This window comes from Emys orbicularis, chromosome 19 (assembly GCF_028017835.1).
Source record: "Emys orbicularis isolate rEmyOrb1 chromosome 19, rEmyOrb1.hap1, whole genome shotgun sequence".
Classification (NCBI taxonomy): Eukaryota; Metazoa; Chordata; order Testudines; family Emydidae; genus Emys; species Emys orbicularis.
In genome coordinates, this window is record NC_088701.1 from 19,761,735 (window position 1) to 19,780,234 (window position 18,500).

The window sequence follows — 18,500 nt, forward strand, 5'->3', positions numbered from 1 at the left end:
TCCCAGCCCAGAGGATGGGCGGAGCTCTCCACTCGCTTCTCCCCACCTTGTTAGATCTGCACCGGCAGGCTAACCCCTTGCCCCCCGGCTGCCCCTCTTCTGCCCCAGGCTGCACAGTGACACCGGGTGGGGGCAGCCCGGGTGCACACAGAGCAGGGGGAGGGGTCGGGTGGGGGCATCGGGCCCCGTCAGAGGGCGTGGGTGAGACAGGTCAGCACAACGGAGCTTTGGCCCAACCCCGGGTCCTACGGCAACGCCCCGCAGGGCCTAATGAATGGGCAGGGCTGGGGATGGGCAAACAACCCCCTTCCCACCATCACCCCATTCACCCCCGTCCCCGTCCCCCACGGCCCAGTTCCCTTCCATGCCTGGCCGGTGTGGGAATAACCATGCAGGGTCCTGGCAGGGAAATCCAGATCCCTTCGCAAGCTCCCCCCATCGGGCATCGGGGACGTCTCGAGGGGAGGGTTTGGGAGGCTGTCCCCCATTCACACAGAATGCCCCATGCAGTGCCACTCCTCTCCCATCACAGGCCAGCCTGCCCCCAGCCCCGCACTGAAATGGACGGGGCAGAGTCCACGAAGCAGGAAGAGGGCTCCCCAGGGCTGAATTCCCCAGGCGCTATGGGTCAGCAACCCCCAGGGCTGCTTCCCAGATCTGCCTTCTCCCCAAGGAAAGGGCCTGGGCTGACAGTCCTGGGGACCAAAGGCTGAGCGGGGACAGCACAGGACTGGGGCAAGCATCCCTGCCCCCCCTGCACTCCCCTTTGGGATGAGCCCAGTCCCGTTGGCCTATTGGGCCGTTGGCCTCTCCGCTCAGGAGGGCGGGCGGTGCCGCCGGCAGCCAGCTATGGGGGGGTGCATCCCTGGGGGACAGAGTTGAGGCCTCCCACACTCGTCTCACGCGAGCCTGCAAAGAGTAACGACGCTGGGGGGTTATGCCTGGGACTGGCGAGGGCAGGTCTCAAGTGAGGGTGGGGAAGTTCATTCACCCTGTACCCCATGTGGTGGGAGCAGGCAGGGCAGGGGTGGGGGGTGTGTGGAAAATCAGTTCTGTTGGCACCTCATTTGTTCGGTCTGGGAGCCACTTCTCTTCTATTTCCTCTGGGAAAGGGCTGGGGGAGCAGGCCAGCGCGGGAGGGATCCCTGCCTCAGCTCTTTATACGCAGATCCCACTAGGCACCACCCCCACTGAAGCACCCCTGGATTTTTTTTGGGGCGGTGTCATTTCTGTAGCCCTCCCTATCAAAAATCCCAGCATCCAGCCATCCCCCAAGCTTTGGGGAGGAGAGGGATGGGATCTCTCCCCACTTCCCCTGGGGCAGAGGGAAGGTCTCACGCCAGCTCCCGCCAGGAATGGGGCAAGGATCTGGGGTCCGATGGGATAAATTGAGGCGGGGACTCACCAAGTGCTCGATGCGCCGGGCCGGAGCAGTGTTCCGCCTCTGGAGTACGGGGAAAAGGGAAAAGAGAGAGAGCGAGGGGAGTTGACGAGAGGAGAAGGAGATTGAGACGCCGGGCCTGGGCGCCGAGCCAGCCGGCCCTGAGGTCAGCAGCTCGAGTTTGTAAACCTCCCCCGGTCCCACAACCACCGATTGCGTGATGTGGTCCGGAGCTGGGGGCGGAGGACGTCAGGAATGGGGAAGAAGCAGGCAAGAGGCTCAGCTGGTGGTGCTCCCTGTTTGTGAGCAGGTGTGGCCCAGGGACACTGAAGACCCCAGTTCTAGTCCCAGCTCTCTCCCTAAGCTGCTGTGTGACCTGGGGTGAGCCTGTATGCCTCAGTTTCCCCTCCAGCCTCTTATCCCCTTGTTACATTGTGCGTGCCTTCTGTCTGTTATGTAAGCCCCTGAGTCTTTCACAGCTTTGGAGCCTGGTGCTTTAGCAGCTCATGCTTCTAGTTCCCGGGGGCAGCTGTCACATGTACAGCACCCAGCGCAATCTCAGCTGAGCCCTCTAAGGCAGGTAATAAGGAGGGATGAGCCTGGGGGCCTCTCTGCTGAGATTTTTCAGGGGAAGCCAGTGGGTGCCCCCGCCCCCCCCGGCTGTTGGGAACGGAGCTCCTCACTGAAGCGGCCTCGTGACGTAATTCAGCTGAATCGTGGCCCCATTTCCTTCCCAAGTGACCTGGAGTCCAGCTGGCACAACTGGCGGGCAGCAGGAAGTGAAATTGACATCAGGCTGAGGAGGTCTGCCAGCGAATCGCTTTGGGAAAGGATACACCTGCTCGTCTCAGATCAAAGGGGGCAGGTGGGGAAAGCTAACGCTGGCCAGAGGGCTCTTAGTTCCAGGAGCTTCTCGGCCCCGTGCTCATGAGCTAGGGCACAGAGCAGGGTGGGGTGCTGGAGTCACCCAAACGCTGACACTGACCATGGGCACATAGGGCTACGATTGACTCCAGGGATGGAGAGGGCAATACAGGATTCAGCCGAGGGGAACAGCCCGGTGGCCCGTTCAGTCCAGAAGACACCAATGGCCCATCCTCCCAGAGGAGACTCATGGTCCATCTGGCCTAGAAGAGACCCACCCAGGGTCCATCCAGCCCCGTAGCCCGTCTCCAGCAGTGGCCAGGGTTGGATGTGGCCATGGAAGATGAAGCATGGAGGAGGGGTGCCTAGCGGGCTGCCATCCTCGTATGTTTCATGGCCATTAAGGGACTGTTGCGGTCCATGGGGGCTGTTGGTGGAAATCCAGCAGTTATTTAGGGGCCCAAGAATGGATCTAGGGGCCTCCTAGACTATGTCCTGACTGCACCAAGAAAGCAAATCTGGGTGATCAGTCTCCATGCTCCAGGCCCGACACCAGCTGTGGGGGTCAGGGGGTCAGGAAGCTGCCTGTGGGGGTTAGTGTTGCATCGGCAGCATCAGGCTAGAGGGACCATAGGCTGGCAGCCCAGAAATTCTGGGCTGGGGCCACCACAACTTCTAGCTAAGGTATCTAGGTGAGTTCCCTCACCTTCCCTGAGGCGCCCCCATGAGGCAGGGCAGGGCTATTATCCCTGTTGTACACGTGGGGAAACTGAGGCACGGAGAGACTAAGTGATTTGCCCAAGGTCACCTGAAGCTTGTGGCAGAGCATGGATTTGAACCCAGGCCCCCTGAGTCCCACTATAGCCCCCCGTGACTCTGAACATCATCAGAACGCTCCTCGCCTGACTGTCCTTCACACGCTGGCGTCATTTGCCCGCCCTGTGCCAACTCAAGGCGCAGCATGATGGAGAATCAGGCCCCTGGAGTGTTTCCCAGGGAACTTTCCTGTTTCAGGCCAGAGAGGAACCCTCCTGCCAAAGCCACTGGCTGGGAGATGCTACATCTGGATCTCCTCTGACAGGGTGGAGTGGGACGATTTTTCACTGCCAAGGCCTGAGCTCACCAGGCAGCAGGTCCCAGGGCTGACGTCCACACCAGCTGTTTGTGCACCAGGCAGAGACAGCGGCATCGAGCTTCCTCCGCGCTGCCGCACCCGGGCGTGCTGCAGGCAGCCATAGGGCGACGACTCCCTCTGGAGATGAGTTCTATTCCCTCCCACCCAGCCTGCCAGCCACAGGGGACGCTTGCCCATTGAGGCACCAAAGGCAAAGGCCACCAAACAACCATCAGCTGGTGACAAATAGTAGCCATTGCTGTCCTAACCCAGCTTTGAACCAGTGACCTACTCACCAGCCTGAGCCCGCTCCCACAAGCCATCCAGCCAACCCAGCCCTTGGCTGTTTTATTCTCCAATTCCCCCCCATCACTGGCCAGGAAGGCCGGCCACCACGCTCCATCCAGTGGGAGTATCCCAGCTTTCCATACCAGGATACACCCCGGCATTGAGGCCCGGATGCCCCCCGACGCCAAGGCTGACTCGGCACATGGGTATCTGCGCCACTTCCCGCTGGTTTAGAAGAAGCCCCTGGAATTTACCCGGCCTCGCTACGGACTCCGATCAGGAGCTCTAGCTGCTGAAAATCAGGCCTCCAGCTGGGCACCCGAAAGTCGAAGCGCCCAATGGAATGGGCGAATGGCTCACCCAGTGCTGAAATGCAGCCAGCTCTGGGGTGGGACGTGGCAGCTGGTTAGCAGCTACACTGCATCCCGTTTAGGACAGGAAGTGAATCCGAGTGTGTTCCATGCCAGTGGCGCTGTGCATCTCCAGCAGCCTCTGCAGGGATCTAGGCCAGAGAGGTTGATGAGCCTGCTACGGGGTCAGCGAGGCGAGGTGGATCTGTTAGCTCATGCACTGGATCCTGTGCATTAAGATCCCGAAGGCTCAGATTTAATTCCTGCTGCCAGCGCACCAGCAGGGAGCCGGACATTACCCAATCCAGGTTGGAATTTGGCCAGGACCGGGTGGAGGCGGCTCTCATTATTGAAAAAAGTTCCAGCGGCTCTTGAAGGAGCAGGCGTGACCAGGTGCTCAGTTCTCCCTTTGGCCTGAAAGATGGCATCGCCAGCAGCGTGGTGCCCGGCACTGGGGTCAGCGCCGAGGCCAAGGGCTCCTTTCTGAGCGTCCCACGCTGCGGCCCGTCGCTCTGGGGCTTTCCTGAGCCATCTCCCATCCGGGCCCCGACCCAGGCCTCTGGCGAGATCGACCAGGGACCCAGCGCCAGGAGATACGGACTCAGGGGTAGCAAGGCTGGCGGCTCCCGTGGCTGGCCCATGGAAACCGCCTCTCTCCCCCACCCCTACCCATTTTAGCCACCAGTGGCTCAGTGAGAGATCGCCAGAGGGGTGCGAATGGGGACAGACGGATCTCGGCACTTACCAGTTCAGGCGGGGGAAGGGGCTGGCAGGATGACGCCACCTGAAACAAGAAGCCAGAGGGGGTCAGCGCGGTGCGGGGAACCCAGCCGGGCAGCGTCCCCTGGAAATCTGTGCGGTGGCAGCCACCGGGACGCTTCCTCCACCCCCCTCCGGACGGGACGTCTCCTTCCCTGGGTTGGGGGCGGGGGGGCCCGTGAGGCGGGCTCTGTGCAGTGAGGAGGCTGGACCCCCCTGGGCCGTGGGGAAGGGGTGTTTTTCTTGGCCCGGGCTGGCCCTTTCCAGCTCGGGCACACACAGAGGCCGCGATTCATGGCAGGGCCTGGGCGGCGGCGAGGCCGGAATGGCCGGGGTGGGGGGAGGCTATATATAGAGAAACATAAACAGGCTGCGCCCCACCCCGGGCTGGGGGCGCACAGTGAGCCCATTCAGCCCGGACCCTACCTCACCTGCCCCCCGGCCCCACCCCTCCCCCTCCGCCCTGGCTCCAGCCAGAGAGAAGGAAACAGACTCGGAGGGGGCCGGTGAGCCCTCCCCTGCCCCACACCCCCACCTCAGGGGGGCACCTGCTGTGCCAAGGTTGCCTTTCCCATAATGCCTTGGTGGCTTTGACTAAAGGACGAGCTGAGGTCGCTGGGTCGATGCGGGGGGTCCATGCCGGAGTCTTGGGGGCAGAGCTGGTATTAAGGGGAGTACAATCCCCCCCACCCACCCCCAGCCCCTTGTGGGGCAAGGAGCTGCTACAGAAGATCTGCGCGTCCTGCTATGGGTACATCTAACCTCCATGCTAAACCGGGGGCGGCGGCCGGGTCCTGGGCTTGTGGCCTCTGTGTTCCCAAGCCCATGCTTGAGTGTCCGCCGCGCCCTCCCGTCCACCGCCCCCCCAGTGCCAGCCTGCCCCCGCCGGAGTCAGCTCCTGCATGCCCACGCCTCTCTGCCCTTCACCCACTCCCTCCTGCCCGGCTCCCCCTTGGCCCAGCTCCATGCCCCGAGCCCTTATAGTATCCAGGAGAGTTTATTTATCTCCTGGCAGCCAGGAAACGGGAAGTGCTGGAGATCTTTATCACGCTCACGTGGTCCTTACAGCCAGGGGCGGTGCTGTGTATCCAAGGGCCGTGGGGCACTAGCAGGCCTGGCTTAGGGAGCAGGGCCTGGCAATCCATCCCCGCTCCCCGCCTGCCCTGCCTCCTGGCACGTCTCTGTCCAAGCCACCTTGACACCCTGGGCACCGTCCTGGGAGCTGGCCAGACACGGGGCTCCCTGCCAGAGCTCACCCAACAACCGCGAGCGCCCCAGCAACTCCGCTTGGTGCCCGGGCTGAGGGCTGGGTTGGGAACTGGCGGAGGAGGGGGCGGGGAGACAACCCAGGGGGGTCGGATCAGCGAGGGACTCGGGGGGAGGTGGCGTGGGGAGCGCAGGCCAGGGGTGCAATGTTGGATTATAGAGGGGATTGGGGGGAGGTGGGATGGGGCATGCGGGAGGGTGGGGGGGCATGTTGGATCACAGAAGGGATCAGAGGGGGTGGGATGGGGACACGGGCTGGGGGGGCATGTTGGATCAATGAGGGGTTTGGGGGGAGAGGTGGGATGGGGATCGCAGGCCAAGAACCAGATCCGGACGTCTTTGCAGCAGGGACGCACTGTAAGAACCTAAAGGGACCCCCAACCGCGCTCCATCCCCACACCTCTGCCCCTCACCCTCTGGGAGACAGGGCATGGCTACAGGATGAACCCGCCCTCCCGGGTTTGCAGCCAGACCCCCAGACCCCCCCTCTCGCTCCCCGTGCCAGCTGGGTGCACATCAGCCGACGGAGGAGCCGGCCCCAGCACAGGGAGAGGACAAGCCACGGCTGGCTGGGCGCTAGCTAGTGGGACCGGGGCCGGGCAGAGCCCCAGGCATCCCAGCCTTGGCAGCGCCACAGCCCCGCATGCCAGCACCGAGTACCAACAAGCCCCTAATTACAAGGCACGCAGAGGTCCCGCCAGGCAGGGAAGGTAGAATTAGGCAGGAGGGTTCTGCCAAGCCAGGGTCTCCCTGGGGCGACGTCCTGTGGCCAACACCAGATGTGTCACTGCTCCCCCCCAGCCCCATAAAACACCTGGCGCGTCGTGCAGAGGGGATTCCTTCCTGACCGCCCCGCGCCCTGGAGAATGAGACTGAATCTCATGGCCAGGGGCCATAGATCTCTGTTAACAATGGTCATAAAATTAGATGGGCCTTTTAACGAGCCAGCTGAGGGATTGAACTGAGTGCCACCCCGCGGCCCGCCCTCCCCGTGCAGCTGTGGGGCTGAGTGGCCAGGTACATCCCCCGCCCCCGGCTGGGCCTATACGCTCCCCCCGGAGCCATGCGGGTGGGGCACTTAGGAAGGAACAGGCAGGAGAAAGACTATGGGTTGCCCCTTGCATAAGAAGAAATGAGACCACGTCCCCCCGCCCCCTCCCCACCCCTCCCCTTCCAACAGCTCTCCCCACCCACTCCTGGCCCCACCCAGCCTCCAGGCTTTGAAACCCCTCCAGCCCCCCAGAGCAGCCTGCCGTCCCCAGGCCGTCTGCCTCCCCCTGCCCGAGCCCCTCGCTGAGCTGACCCTCTGGACCAGGGGTGGCCAACCTGAGCCTGAGAAGGAGCCAGAATTTATCAATGGACATTGCCAAAGAGCCACAGTAATACGTCAGCAGCCCCCCGTCAGCTCCCCCACCCCGCAACCCCGCCAATCAGTGCTTCTCCTTCCCTCCCCTTCCCTCCCCATCAGCTGTTTCGTGGCGTGCAGGAGGCTCTGGGGGGGAGGAGCAAGGGCACGGCAGACTCAGGGGAGGGGGCGGGAAGGGGTGGAGTGGGGACAGGGCCTGTGGCAGAGCCAGGGGATGACCAGTGAGCACCCCCCGGCACAGTGGAAAGTTGGCGCCTGTAGCTCCAGCCCCGGACTCGGTGCCTATACAAGGAGCCGCATATTAACGTCTGAAGAGCCGCATGTGACTCCGGAGCCACAGGTTGGCCACCCCTGCTCTGGACTGAGCTCCCCTCGAGCCCCCCTCTCCTGGCCTACACTCCCCATCCCTCTGAGCTTCGCACTGATCAGACCCCCCCACCCCCAGCCTGCGCTCCCCATCCCCCCAAGCCACACATTGATCTGACCCCTCCACTCTGTGCTCCCCACTGCCCCCCAAATCCCTCACTGATCCGACCCTCTGAACCCCACACTGATCTGACACCCCCCGGCCTGTGCTCCCCACTTCCCCCAAATGCCTCACTGATCTGACCCTCTGAACCCCACACTGATCTGACACCCCCCAGCCTGTGCTCCCCACTGCCCCCCAAATCCCTCACTGTTCTGACCCCCCGAGCCCCACACTGATCTGACACCCCCCGGCCTGTGCTCCTCACTGCCCCCCAAATCCCTCACTGATCCGACCCCCCCAGCCTGCATTCCCCACATCCCACCCCAGGAGCCCCTCACACATCCGATCTCCTTTCCTCTCCCTCCTCCTGGCTAGGCAATTGGTGCCCGTCCCACCTTGGCGCAAGAGCCATCTCCTCCGCGGCTCCTGCTAGCCACCTTGCATCCCTTCTGCTATCCTCTCCCTTGTCCCCTGGCCTGTTAACTCCCCTCCCCTCCCCTCCTGCAGTTTCTGTCTGAACAACATTTGCTGTCCAGAGCAAAGTGTGTCGCACAAATCGTCCTCAGTGCAAACTTCCTGCCCCCTCTCCCCGCTCTGCCGCTCAGCTTCGGCCTGGGAAAACATCTGGCTCGGCCTGCGGGATGGAGAGGGGGCTGGGAGGTGGGAAAAGCACCGTAACCAGAAACTCTGGGAGAGAAGCAAGGGCCATGTGGAAAGGGGTCCCCCTGGCTGCCCCCCCAGCCCCGCTTGGGGCCGCTACCTATGAACAGGATCAGTGTTTGAAGAGCATGTTGCTTCTACCAACCACCACACTTCACCCCCCGCTCCCCGAAAGTCAGCTTGGAGGTGGGGAAACTGAGGCACAGAGCAGGCACAGGTACTTGCCCACAGTCACTCTGTGTCGGTAGCAGAGGGAGTGACGGAACCCAGGAGTCCTGGCTCCCTATTCCCCCCCCCCTTTCTCCAACCATTAGAGCACACTCCCTCCCAGAGCTTGGGATAGAACCCAGGAGTCCTGGCCCCCAGCCCCCTTCATCTAACCACTAGACCCCACTCCCTCTCAGAGCAAGGAACAGAGGAGTCCTGCTACCAGTCCTCTAAACACTAGATGATGCCTCAGTCTATAAACCCCCCTCTCGCAAGGTGTCATCTCAGCGTAACCTCACCTCTAAGGGACCCAGGCATCCGGAGAGCACTGAACGGAGATAACTTGCTGGGGCACGGTGCCCAGCCCTGCCCACCCTTCCCAGTAGCAGGCTCCGGACCCCCCGGGCACCTCCTGCCAGCTGATAAACGCCCCTGACAGACACTCCTTGGGCAAAGCCCAGGGGCAGATGAAGTCCTCTTAGCAATCAGGTCCTCCTCTGCCCTAGGCTGCCCCCTGGTGGAGGGGGCGGAGAGGGCCGATCAGAGGGGCGTCCTGTCCTGTCCCCGCCTCGCCCGCAGCTCCCCCTGGCTGTCAGCCGCGGAGCTTTACCTGGGGGTCAGCAGGGCAGGGTGGCGTTCGTCTTTAGGATGCCGGGTTTCTCCATCCAGCTCTTCCCCGCATGGGGAGGCCCCCAATTCCCCCTCCGGTGCAGGATCTTCTCCGCTCCCTCTATCCTCTCCTCCCTCACTCAGCCACTTCTCCCTTCGCCCCCCGCCTTCCCCTCCTCTGACTCCAGCGCAGCCCTCCGCCCCTTGGACGGACGGACGGAGCAAAGAGCCCCGGAAAATCCCGGAGGAGAACCAGCAGCCTCCAGCTGCAGACGCTGGCCCAGGGCCAAGAAAAACTCCCAGCTCCGCGCAACCATAATTACACAACCAAGGCTTAAAGGGCCAGAGACGCCACCGTCGGGGGCTCCGGCACGGTGAGCGGGCTCCGAGGGCTGCAGATAGCCGTGGGGCTCAGCACGGGGCAGAGAGGGCTCAAAGCCGAGTGCTGGGCCATGCGGAACCGTCCCTGGCACTGGGTCTCAAGCCAGGTGTGGTAGGAGGGGATGAGAGGAAAGCTTGGAGCAGTGTTCCAGGGTTGTGAGTTTCCTCACAGCAGTGCCCTGCTGGGACCCCAGCGTTGTGAGCTTCCCTAAAGCAGTGCCCTGCTGGGATCCCAGCATTGTGAGCTTCCCTACAGCAGTGCCCTGCTGGGACCCCAGCGTTGTGAGCTTCCCTACAGCAGTGCCCTGCTGGGACCCCAGCGCTGTGAGCTTCCCTAAAGCAGTGCCCTGCTCACAGCAGTGCCCTGCCAGGACCCCAGCGCTTTGAGCTTCCTCACAGCAGTGCCCTTCCAGGACCCCAGCACTGTCAGCTTCCTCACAGCAGTGCCCTGCCAGGACCCCAGCGCTTTGAGCTTCCTCACAGCAGTGCCCTGCCGGGACCCCAGTGCTGTGAGCTTCCCCACAGCAGTGCCCTGCCAGAACCCCAGTAAATCTGAGTTCTCCCAGCGTAGCTCACACAAAGCCCCCGGAAACCCGCTCCGGCATTAGCAGCCGCAGTCCATCTCTCGGAGAGGGAAGGACTCCACATCTCATGCCAGAGCCCCGGGGAATGTTTGCTCGGCCACGCTGCTGGCCCCCACTCTGCCCTCCCTCGGCTCAGGACATTTCCCACGGCCCCATGTTCCTGCTGCTCTTCAGATGTGCTCCCTTCGGCTCTTATCTTGCCCTTTGCTGGCCCAGGCAGAGATAAGGGCCTGGATCTCCCAGCAAACAGGGCAGGATCCTGGGTCACTGAGGCTGAATTTCATCCCTCCCTCACCCAACCCCTGGCGCCGCAGGGCCGCAGGGACCAGTTCCTGCAGTGCTGAAGCTGGCACCCACAGTGGCTCCCTTCCCCGGCCGAGCTCCCCCATTCCCTGCCGCCAGGAGTCTCTTCCTGCCCTCTGGGGGGCAGGTCCCCATCCTCCTTCTGCCCCATGGGGGCGAGCAACCCTGCCCATTCCTGAGAGCTGGCGATGGGCACGGCCACCCTCCCCGAGCACGGCCTGGGAGCTGGAGGGGCGGGAGCGCTCCAAGCCATGTGCCCGCTGGACCGTGCAGGGTGGAACTGGGGTCACCCTCTATGGACAGACACCCCTGCCTGCCACATTGGGTGCCCATCAGCTGGGTTTGCCCATCACATGTGGCCAGGAAGGGACATGGTCCCAAAGGCTGGGCTCCAGCCATCTCCCCCCACCCCCCAATTCAGCATCGCGCCTTCTCCTACCTTCGCTTCGCATTTCTTGTGGCTGGCGATCTTGCAGGCTGTAGGGGAGAGAAAAGGGGGTGTGAAGGGGAGATCCCTGCACAGGCCAGGGCTAGTGCACTGGGGCCTGGCTCCTGGTGAGCCCCGGGGCTGGGCATGTGAACACCGGTGCTCGTGTGCTGCGGCCTGGCTCCTAGTGTGCACGGGGGCTGGGAGTGTGAGTCCTGGTGCTCATGTGCTGCGGCCTGGCTTCTAGTGTGCTTGGGGGCTGGGACTGTTAGTCCTGGCGCTTGTGCACTGGGGCCTAGCTTCTGGTGAGCCCGGGGGCTGGGAGTGTGAATACTGGTGCTAGTGCACGGGGGCCTGGCTCCTGGTGAGCCCGGGGGCTGGGAGTGTGAGTCCTGGTGCTAGTGCACTAGGGCCTGGCTCTTGGTGTGCCCCAGGCTGGGAGTGTGACTTCTGGTGCTAGTGCACTAGGGCTCGGCTCTTGGTGTGCCCCAGGCTGGGAGTGTGACTTCTGGTGCTAGTGCACTAGGGCTCGGCTCTTGGTGTGCCCCAGGCTGGGAGTGTGACTCCTGGTGCTAGTGCACTAGGGCTCGGCTCTTGGTGTGCCCCGGGCTGGGAGTGTGACTCCTGGTGCTAGTGCACTAGGGCTCGGCTCTTGGTGTGCCCCGGGCTGGGAGTGTGACTCCTGGTGCTAGTGCACTAGGGCCTGTCTCTTGGTGTGCCCCAGGCTGGGAGTGTGACTCCTGGTGCTAGTGCACTAGGGCTCGGCTCTTGGTGTGCCCCAGGCTGGGAGTGTGACTCCTGGTGCTAGTGCACTAGGGCTCGGCTCTTGGTGTGCCCCAGGCTGGGAGTGTGACTCCTGGTGCTAGTGCACTAGGGCTCGGCTCTTGGTGAGCCCCAGGCTGGGAGTGTGACTCCTGGTGCTAGTGCACTAGGGCTCGGCTCTTGGTGTGCCCCAGGCTGGGAGTGTGACTCCTGGTGCTAGTGCACTAGGGCTCGGCTCTTGGTGAGCCCCGGGGCTGGGAGTGTGACTCCTGGTGCTAGTGCACTAGGGCTTGGCTCCTGGTGAGCCCCGGGCTGGGAGTGTGACTCCTGGTGCTAGTGCACTAGGGCTCGGCTCTTGGTGAGCCCCGGGCTGGGAGTGTGACTCCTGGTGCTAGTGCACTAGGGCTCGGCTCTTGGTGAGCCCCGGGGCTGGGAGTGTGACTCCTGGTGCTAGTGCACTAGGGCTCGGCTCTTGGTGTGCCCCAGGCTGGGAGTGTGACTCCTGGTGCTAGTGCACTAGGGCTCGGCTCTTGGTGTGCCCCGGGCTGGGAGTGTGACTCCTGGTGCTAGTGCACTAGGGCCTGGCTCTTGGTGTGCCCCAGGCTGGGAGTGTGACTCCTGGTGCTAGTGCACTAGGGCTCGGCTCTTGGTGTGCCCCGGGCTGGGAGTGTGACTCCTGGTGCTAGTGCACTAGGGCTCGGCTCCTGGTGTGCCCCAGGCTGGGAGTGTGACTCCTGGTGCTAGTGCACTAGGGCTCGGCTCCTGGTGTGCCCCAGGCTGGGAGTGTGACTCCTGGTGCTAGTGCACTAGGGCCTGGCTCTTGGTGAGCCCCGGGGCTGGGAGTGTGACTCCTGGTGCTAGTGCACTAGGGCCTGGCTCTTGGTGAGCCCCGGGGCTGGGAGTGTGACTCCTGGTGCTAGTGCACTAGGGCCTGGCTCTTGGTGTGCCCCAGGCTGGGAGTGTGACTCCTGGTGCTAGTGCACTAGGGCTCGGCTCTTGGTGTGCCCCGGGCTGGGAGTGTGAGTCCTGGTGCTAGTGCACTAGGGCTTGGCTCCTGGTGAGCCCCAGGGCTGGGAGTGTGAGTCCTGGTGCTAGTGCACTAGGGCTCGGCTCTTGGTGAGCCCCAGGCTGGGAGTGTGACTCCTGGTGCTAGTGCACTAGGGCTTGGCTCCTGGTGAGCCCCAGGCTGGGAGTGTGACTTCTGGTGCTAGTGCACTAGGGCTCGGCTCTTGGTGAGCCCCGGGCTGGGAGTGTGAGTCCTGGTGCTAGTGCACTAGGGCCTGGCTCCTGGTGTGCCCCGGGCTGGGAGTGTGACTTCTGGTGCTAGTGCACTAGGGCTCGGCTCTTGGTGAGCCCCGGGCTGGGAGTGTGAGTCCTGGTGCTAGTGCACTAGGGCCTGGCTCCTGGTGTGCCCCGGGCTGGGAGTGTGACTCCTGTTGCTAGTGCACTAGGGCTCGGCTCTTGGTGTGCCCCGGGCTGGGAGTGTGACTCCTGGTGCTAGTGCACTAGGGCTTGGCTCCTGGTGAGCCCCAGGGCTGGGAGTGTGAGTCCTGGTGCTAGTGCACTAGGGCTTGGCTCCTGGTGAGCCCCGGGGCTGGGAGTGTGAGTCCTGGTGCTAGTGCACTAGGGCCTGGCTCTTGGTGTGCCCCGGGCTGGGAGTGTGAGTCCTGTTGCTAGTGCACTAGGGCTTGGCTCTTGGTGTGCCCCGGGCTGGGAGTGTGACTCCTGGTGCTAGTGCACTAGGGCTTGGCTCCTGGTGAGCCCCAGGCTGGGAGTGTGACTCCTGGTGCTAGTGCACTAGGGCCTGGCTCTTGGTGTGCCCCGGGCTGGGAGTGTGACTCCTGGTGCTAGTGCACTAGGGCTCGGCTCTTGGTGAGCCCCGGGCTGGGAGTGTGACTCCTGGTGCTAGTGCACTAGGGCTCGGCTCTTGGTGAGCCCCGGGGCTGGGAGTGTGACTCCTGGTGCTAGTGCACTAGGGCTCGGCTCTTGGTGTGCCCCAGGCTGGGAGTGTGACTCCTGGTGCTAGTGCACTAGGGCTCGGCTCTTGGTGTGCCCCGGGCTGGGAGTGTGACTCCTGGTGCTAGTGCACTAGGGCCTGGCTCTTGGTGTGCCCCAGGCTGGGAGTGTGACTCCTGGTGCTAGTGCACTAGGGCTCGGCTCTTGGTGTGCCCCGGGCTGGGAGTGTGACTCCTGGTGCTAGTGCACTAGGGCTCGGCTCCTGGTGTGCCCCAGGCTGGGAGTGTGACTCCTGGTGCTAGTGCACTAGGGCTCGGCTCCTGGTGTGCCCCAGGCTGGGAGTGTGACTCCTGGTGCTAGTGCACTAGGGCCTGGCTCTTGGTGAGCCCCGGGGCTGGGAGTGTGACTCCTGGTGCTAGTGCACTAGGGCCTGGCTCTTGGTGAGCCCCGGGGCTGGGAGTGTGACTCCTGGTGCTAGTGCACTAGGGCCTGGCTCTTGGTGTGCCCCAGGCTGGGAGTGTGACTCCTGGTGCTAGTGCACTAGGGCTCGGCTCTTGGTGTGCCCCGGGCTGGGAGTGTGAGTCCTGGTGCTAGTGCACTAGGGCCTGGCTCTTGGTGTGCCCCGGGCTGGGAGTGTGAGTCCTGGTGCTAGTGCACTAGGGCCTGGCTCTTGGTGTGCCCCAGGCTGGGAGTGTGACTCCTGGTGCTAGTGCACTAGGGCCTGGCTCTTGGTGTGCCCCAGGCTGGGAGTGTGACTCCTGGTGCTAGTGCACTAGGGCTCGGCTCTTGGTGTGCCCCGGGCTGGGAGTGTGACTCCTGGTGCTAGTGCACTAGGGCTTGGCTCCTGGTGAGCCCCAGGGCTGGGAGTGTGAGTCCTGGTGCTAGTGCACTAGGGCTCGGCTCTTGGTGAGCCCCGGGCTGGGAGTGTGAGTCCTGGTGCTAGTGCACTAGGGCTTGGCTCCTGGTGAGCCCCAGGCTGGGAGTGTGACTTCTGGTGCTAGTGCACTAGGGCTCGGCTCTTGGTGAGCCCCGGGCTGGGAGTGTGAGTCCTGGTGCTAGTGCACTAGGGCCTGGCTCCTGGTGTGCCCCGGGCTGGGAGTGTGACTTCTGGTGCTAGTGCACTAGGGCTCGGCTCTTGGTGAGCCCCGGGCTGGGAGTGTGAGTCCTGGTGCTAGTGCACTAGGGCCTGGCTCCTGGTGTGCCCCGGGCTGGGAGTGTGACTCCTGTTGCTAGTGCACTAGGGCTCGGCTCTTGGTGTGCCCCGGGCTGGGAGTGTGACTCCTGGTGCTAGTGCACTAGGGCTCGGCTCTTGGTGTGCCCCGGGGCTGGGAGTGTGAGTCCTGGTGCTAGTGCACTAGGGCCTGGCTCTTGGTGTGCCCCGGGCTGGGAGTGTGAGTCCTGGTGCTAGTGCACTAGGGCCTGGCTCTTGGTGTGCCCCAGGCTGGGAGTGTGACTCCTGGTGCTAGTGCACTAGGGCCTGGCTCTTGGTGTGCCCCGGGCTGGGAGTGTGACTCCTGGTGCTAGTGCACTAGGGCTTGGCTCCTGGTGAGCCCCAGGGCTGGGAGTGTGAGTCCTGGTGCTAGTGCACTAGGGCTTGGCTCCTGGTGAGCCCCGGGGCTGGGAGTGTGAGTCCTGGTGCTAGTGCACTAGGGCCTGGCTCTTGGTGTGCCCCGGGCTGGGAGTGTGAGTCCTGTTGCTAGTGCACTAGGGCTTGGCTCTTGGTGTGCCCCGGGCTGGGAGTGTGACTCCTGGTGCTAGTGCACTAGGGCTCGGCTCCTGGTGTGCCCCAGGCTGGGAGTGTGACTCCTGGTGCTAGTGCACTAGGGCTCGGCTCTTGGTGTGCCCCGGGCTGGGAGTGTGACTCCTGGTGCTAGTGCACTAGGGCCTGGCTCTTGGTGTGCCCCAGGCTGGGAGTGTGACTCCTGGTGCTAGTGCACTAGGGCTCGGCTCTTGGTGTGCCCCGGGCTGGGAGTGTGACTCCTGGTGCTAGTGCACTAGGGCTCGGCTCCTGGTGTGCCCCAGGCTGGGAGTGTGACTCCTGGTGCTAGTGCACTAGGGCTCGGCTCCTGGTGTGCCCCAGGCTGGGAGTGTGACTCCTGGTGCTAGTGCACTAGGGCCTGGCTCTTGGTGAGCCCCGGGGCTGGGAGTGTGACTCCTGGTGCTAGTGCACTAGGGCCTGGCTCTTGGTGAGCCCCGGGGCTGGGAGTGTGACTCCTGGTGCTAGTGCACTAGGGCCTGGCTCTTGGTGTGCCCCAGGCTGGGAGTGTGACTCCTGGTGCTAGTGCACTAGGGCTCGGCTCTTGGTGTGCCCCGGGCTGGGAGTGTGACTCCTGGTGCTAGTGCACTAGGGCCTGGCTCTTGGTGTGCCCCGGGCTGGGAGTGTGAGTCCTGGTGCTAGTGCACTAGGGCCTGGCTCTTGGTGTGCCCCAGGCTGGGAGTGTGACTCCTGGTGCTAGTGCACTAGGGCCTGGCTCTTGGTGTGCCCCAGGCTGGGAGTGTGACTCCTGGTGCTAGTGCACTAGGGCTCGGCTCTTGGTGTGCCCCGGGCTGGGAGTGTGACTCCTGGTGCTAGTGCACTAGGGCTTGGCTCCTGGTGAGCCCCAGGGCTGGGAGTGTGAGTCCTGGTGCTAGTGCACTAGGGCTCGGCTCTTGGTGAGCCCCGGGCTGGGAGTGTGAGTCCTGGTGCTAGTGCACTAGGGCTTGGCTCCTGGTGAGCCCCAGGCTGGGAGTGTGACTTCTGGTGCTAGTGCACTAGGGCTCGGCTCTTGGTGAGCCCCGGGCTGGGAGTGTGAGTCCTGGTGCTAGTGCACTAGGGCCTGGCTCCTGGTGTGCCCCGGGCTGGGAGTGTGACTTCTGGTGCTAGTGCACTAGGGCTCGGCTCTTGGTGAGCCCCGGGCTGGGAGTGTGAGTCCTGGTGCTAGTGCACTAGGGCCTGGCTCCTGGTGTGCCCCGGGCTGGGAGTGTGACTCCTGTTGCTAGTGCACTAGGGCTCGGCTCTTGGTGTGCCCCGGGCTGGGAGTGTGACTCCTGGTGCTAGTGCACTAGGGCTCAGCTCTTGGTGTGCCCCGGGGCTGGGAGTGTGAGTCCTGGTGCTAGTGCACTAGGGCCTGGCTCTTGGTGTGCCCCGGGCTGGGAGTGTGAGTCCTGGTGCTAGTGCACTAGGGCCTGGCTCTTGGTGTGCCCCAGGCTGGGAGTGTGACTCCTGGTGCTAGTGCACTAGGGCCTGGCTCTTGGTGTGCCCCGGGCTGGGAGTGTGACTCCTGGTGCTAGTGCACTAGGGCTTGGCTCCTGGTGAGCCCCAGGGCTGGGAGTGTGAGTCCTGGTGCTAGTGCACTAGGGCTTGGCTCCTGGTGAGCCCCGGGGCTGGGAGTGTGAGTCCTGGTGCTAGTGCACTAGGGCCTGGCTCTTGGTGTGCCCCGGGCTGGGAGTGTGAGTCCTGTTGCTAGTGCACTAGGGCTTGGCTCTTGGTGTGCCCCGGGCTGGGAGTGTGACTCCTGGTGCTAGTGCACTAGGGCTTGGCTCCTGGTGAGCCCCAGGCTGGGAGTGTGACTCCTGGTGCTAGTGCACTAGGGCCTGGCTCTTGGTGTGCCCCGGGCTGGGAGTGTGACTCCTGGTGCTAGTGCACTAGGGCTTGGCTCCTGGTGAGCCCCAGGGCTGGGAGTGTGAGTCCTGGTGCTAGTGCACTAGGGCTTGGCTCCTGGTGAGCCCCGGGGCTGGGAGTGTGAGTCCTGGTGCTAGTGCACTAGGGCCTGGCTCTTGGTGTGCCCCGGGCTGGGAGTGTGAGTCCTGTTGCTAGTGCACTAGGGCCTGGCTCTTGGTGTGCCCCAGGCTGGGAGTGTGACTCCTGGTGCTAGTGCACTAGGGCCTGGCTCTTGGTGTGCCCCAGGCTGGGAGTGTGACTCCTGGTGCTAGTGCACTAGGGCCTGGCTCTTGGTGTGCCCCGGGCTGGGAGTGTGACTCCTGGTGCTAGTGCACTAGGGCTTGGCTCCTGGTGAGCCCCAGGGCTGGGAGTGTGAGTCCTGGTGCTAGTGCACTAGGGCTTGGCTCCTGGTGAGCCCCGGGGCTGGGAGTGTGAGTCCTGGTGCTAGTGCACTAGGGCCTGGCTCTTGGTGTGCCCCGGGCTGGGAGTGTGAGTCCTGTTGCTAGTGCACTAGGGCTTGGCTCTTGGTGTGCCCCGGGCTGGGAGTGTGACTCCTGGTGCTAGTGCACTAGGGCTTGGCTCCTGGTGAGCCCCAGGCTGGGAGTGTGACTCCTGGTGCTAGTGCACTAGGGCCTGGCTCTTGGTGTGCCCCGGGCTGGGAGTGTGACTCCTGGTGCTAGTGCACTAGGGCTTGGCTCCTGGTGAGCCCCAGGGCTGGGAGTGTGAGTCCTGGTGCTAGTGCACTAGGGCTTGGCTCCTGGTGAGCCCCGGGGCTGGGAGTGTGAGTCCTGGTGCTAGTGCACTAGGGCCTGGCTCTTGGTGTGCCCCGGGCTGGGAGTGTGAGTCCTGTTGCTAGTGCACTAGGGCCTGGCTCTTGGTGTGCCCCAGGCTGGGAGTGTGACTCCTGGTGCTAGTGCACTAGGGCCTGGCTCTTGGTGTGCCCTGGGCTGGGAGTGTGAGTCCTGGTGCTAGTGCACTAGGGCTTGGCTCCTGGTGAGCCCCGGGCTGGGAGTGTGACTCCTGGTGCTAGTGCACTAGGGCCTGGCTCCTGGTGAGCCCCGGGCTGGGAGTGTGACTCCTGGTGCTAGTGCACTAGGGCCTGGCTCCTGGTGTG

General features: G+C 63.8%; 1 protein-coding gene across 1 annotated transcript in view; it reads right to left on the reverse strand.

Annotated features, from left to right (window-relative positions):
- Positions 1–18,500, reverse strand: part of TNS2 (tensin 2) — a 56,984-nt gene that overhangs the window by 16,706 nt on the left and 21,778 nt on the right. Inside the window, exons 3-5 of the mRNA XM_065419778.1 lie at positions 11,041–11,078; positions 4,743–4,781; positions 1,406–1,444 (exon numbers count right to left, since the gene is read on the reverse strand). Of these exons, the coding sequence (XP_065275850.1) occupies positions 1,406–1,444; positions 4,743–4,781; positions 11,041–11,078 (116 nt within the window). The remainder of the gene's footprint in view (positions 1–1,405; positions 1,445–4,742; positions 4,782–11,040; positions 11,079–18,500) is intronic.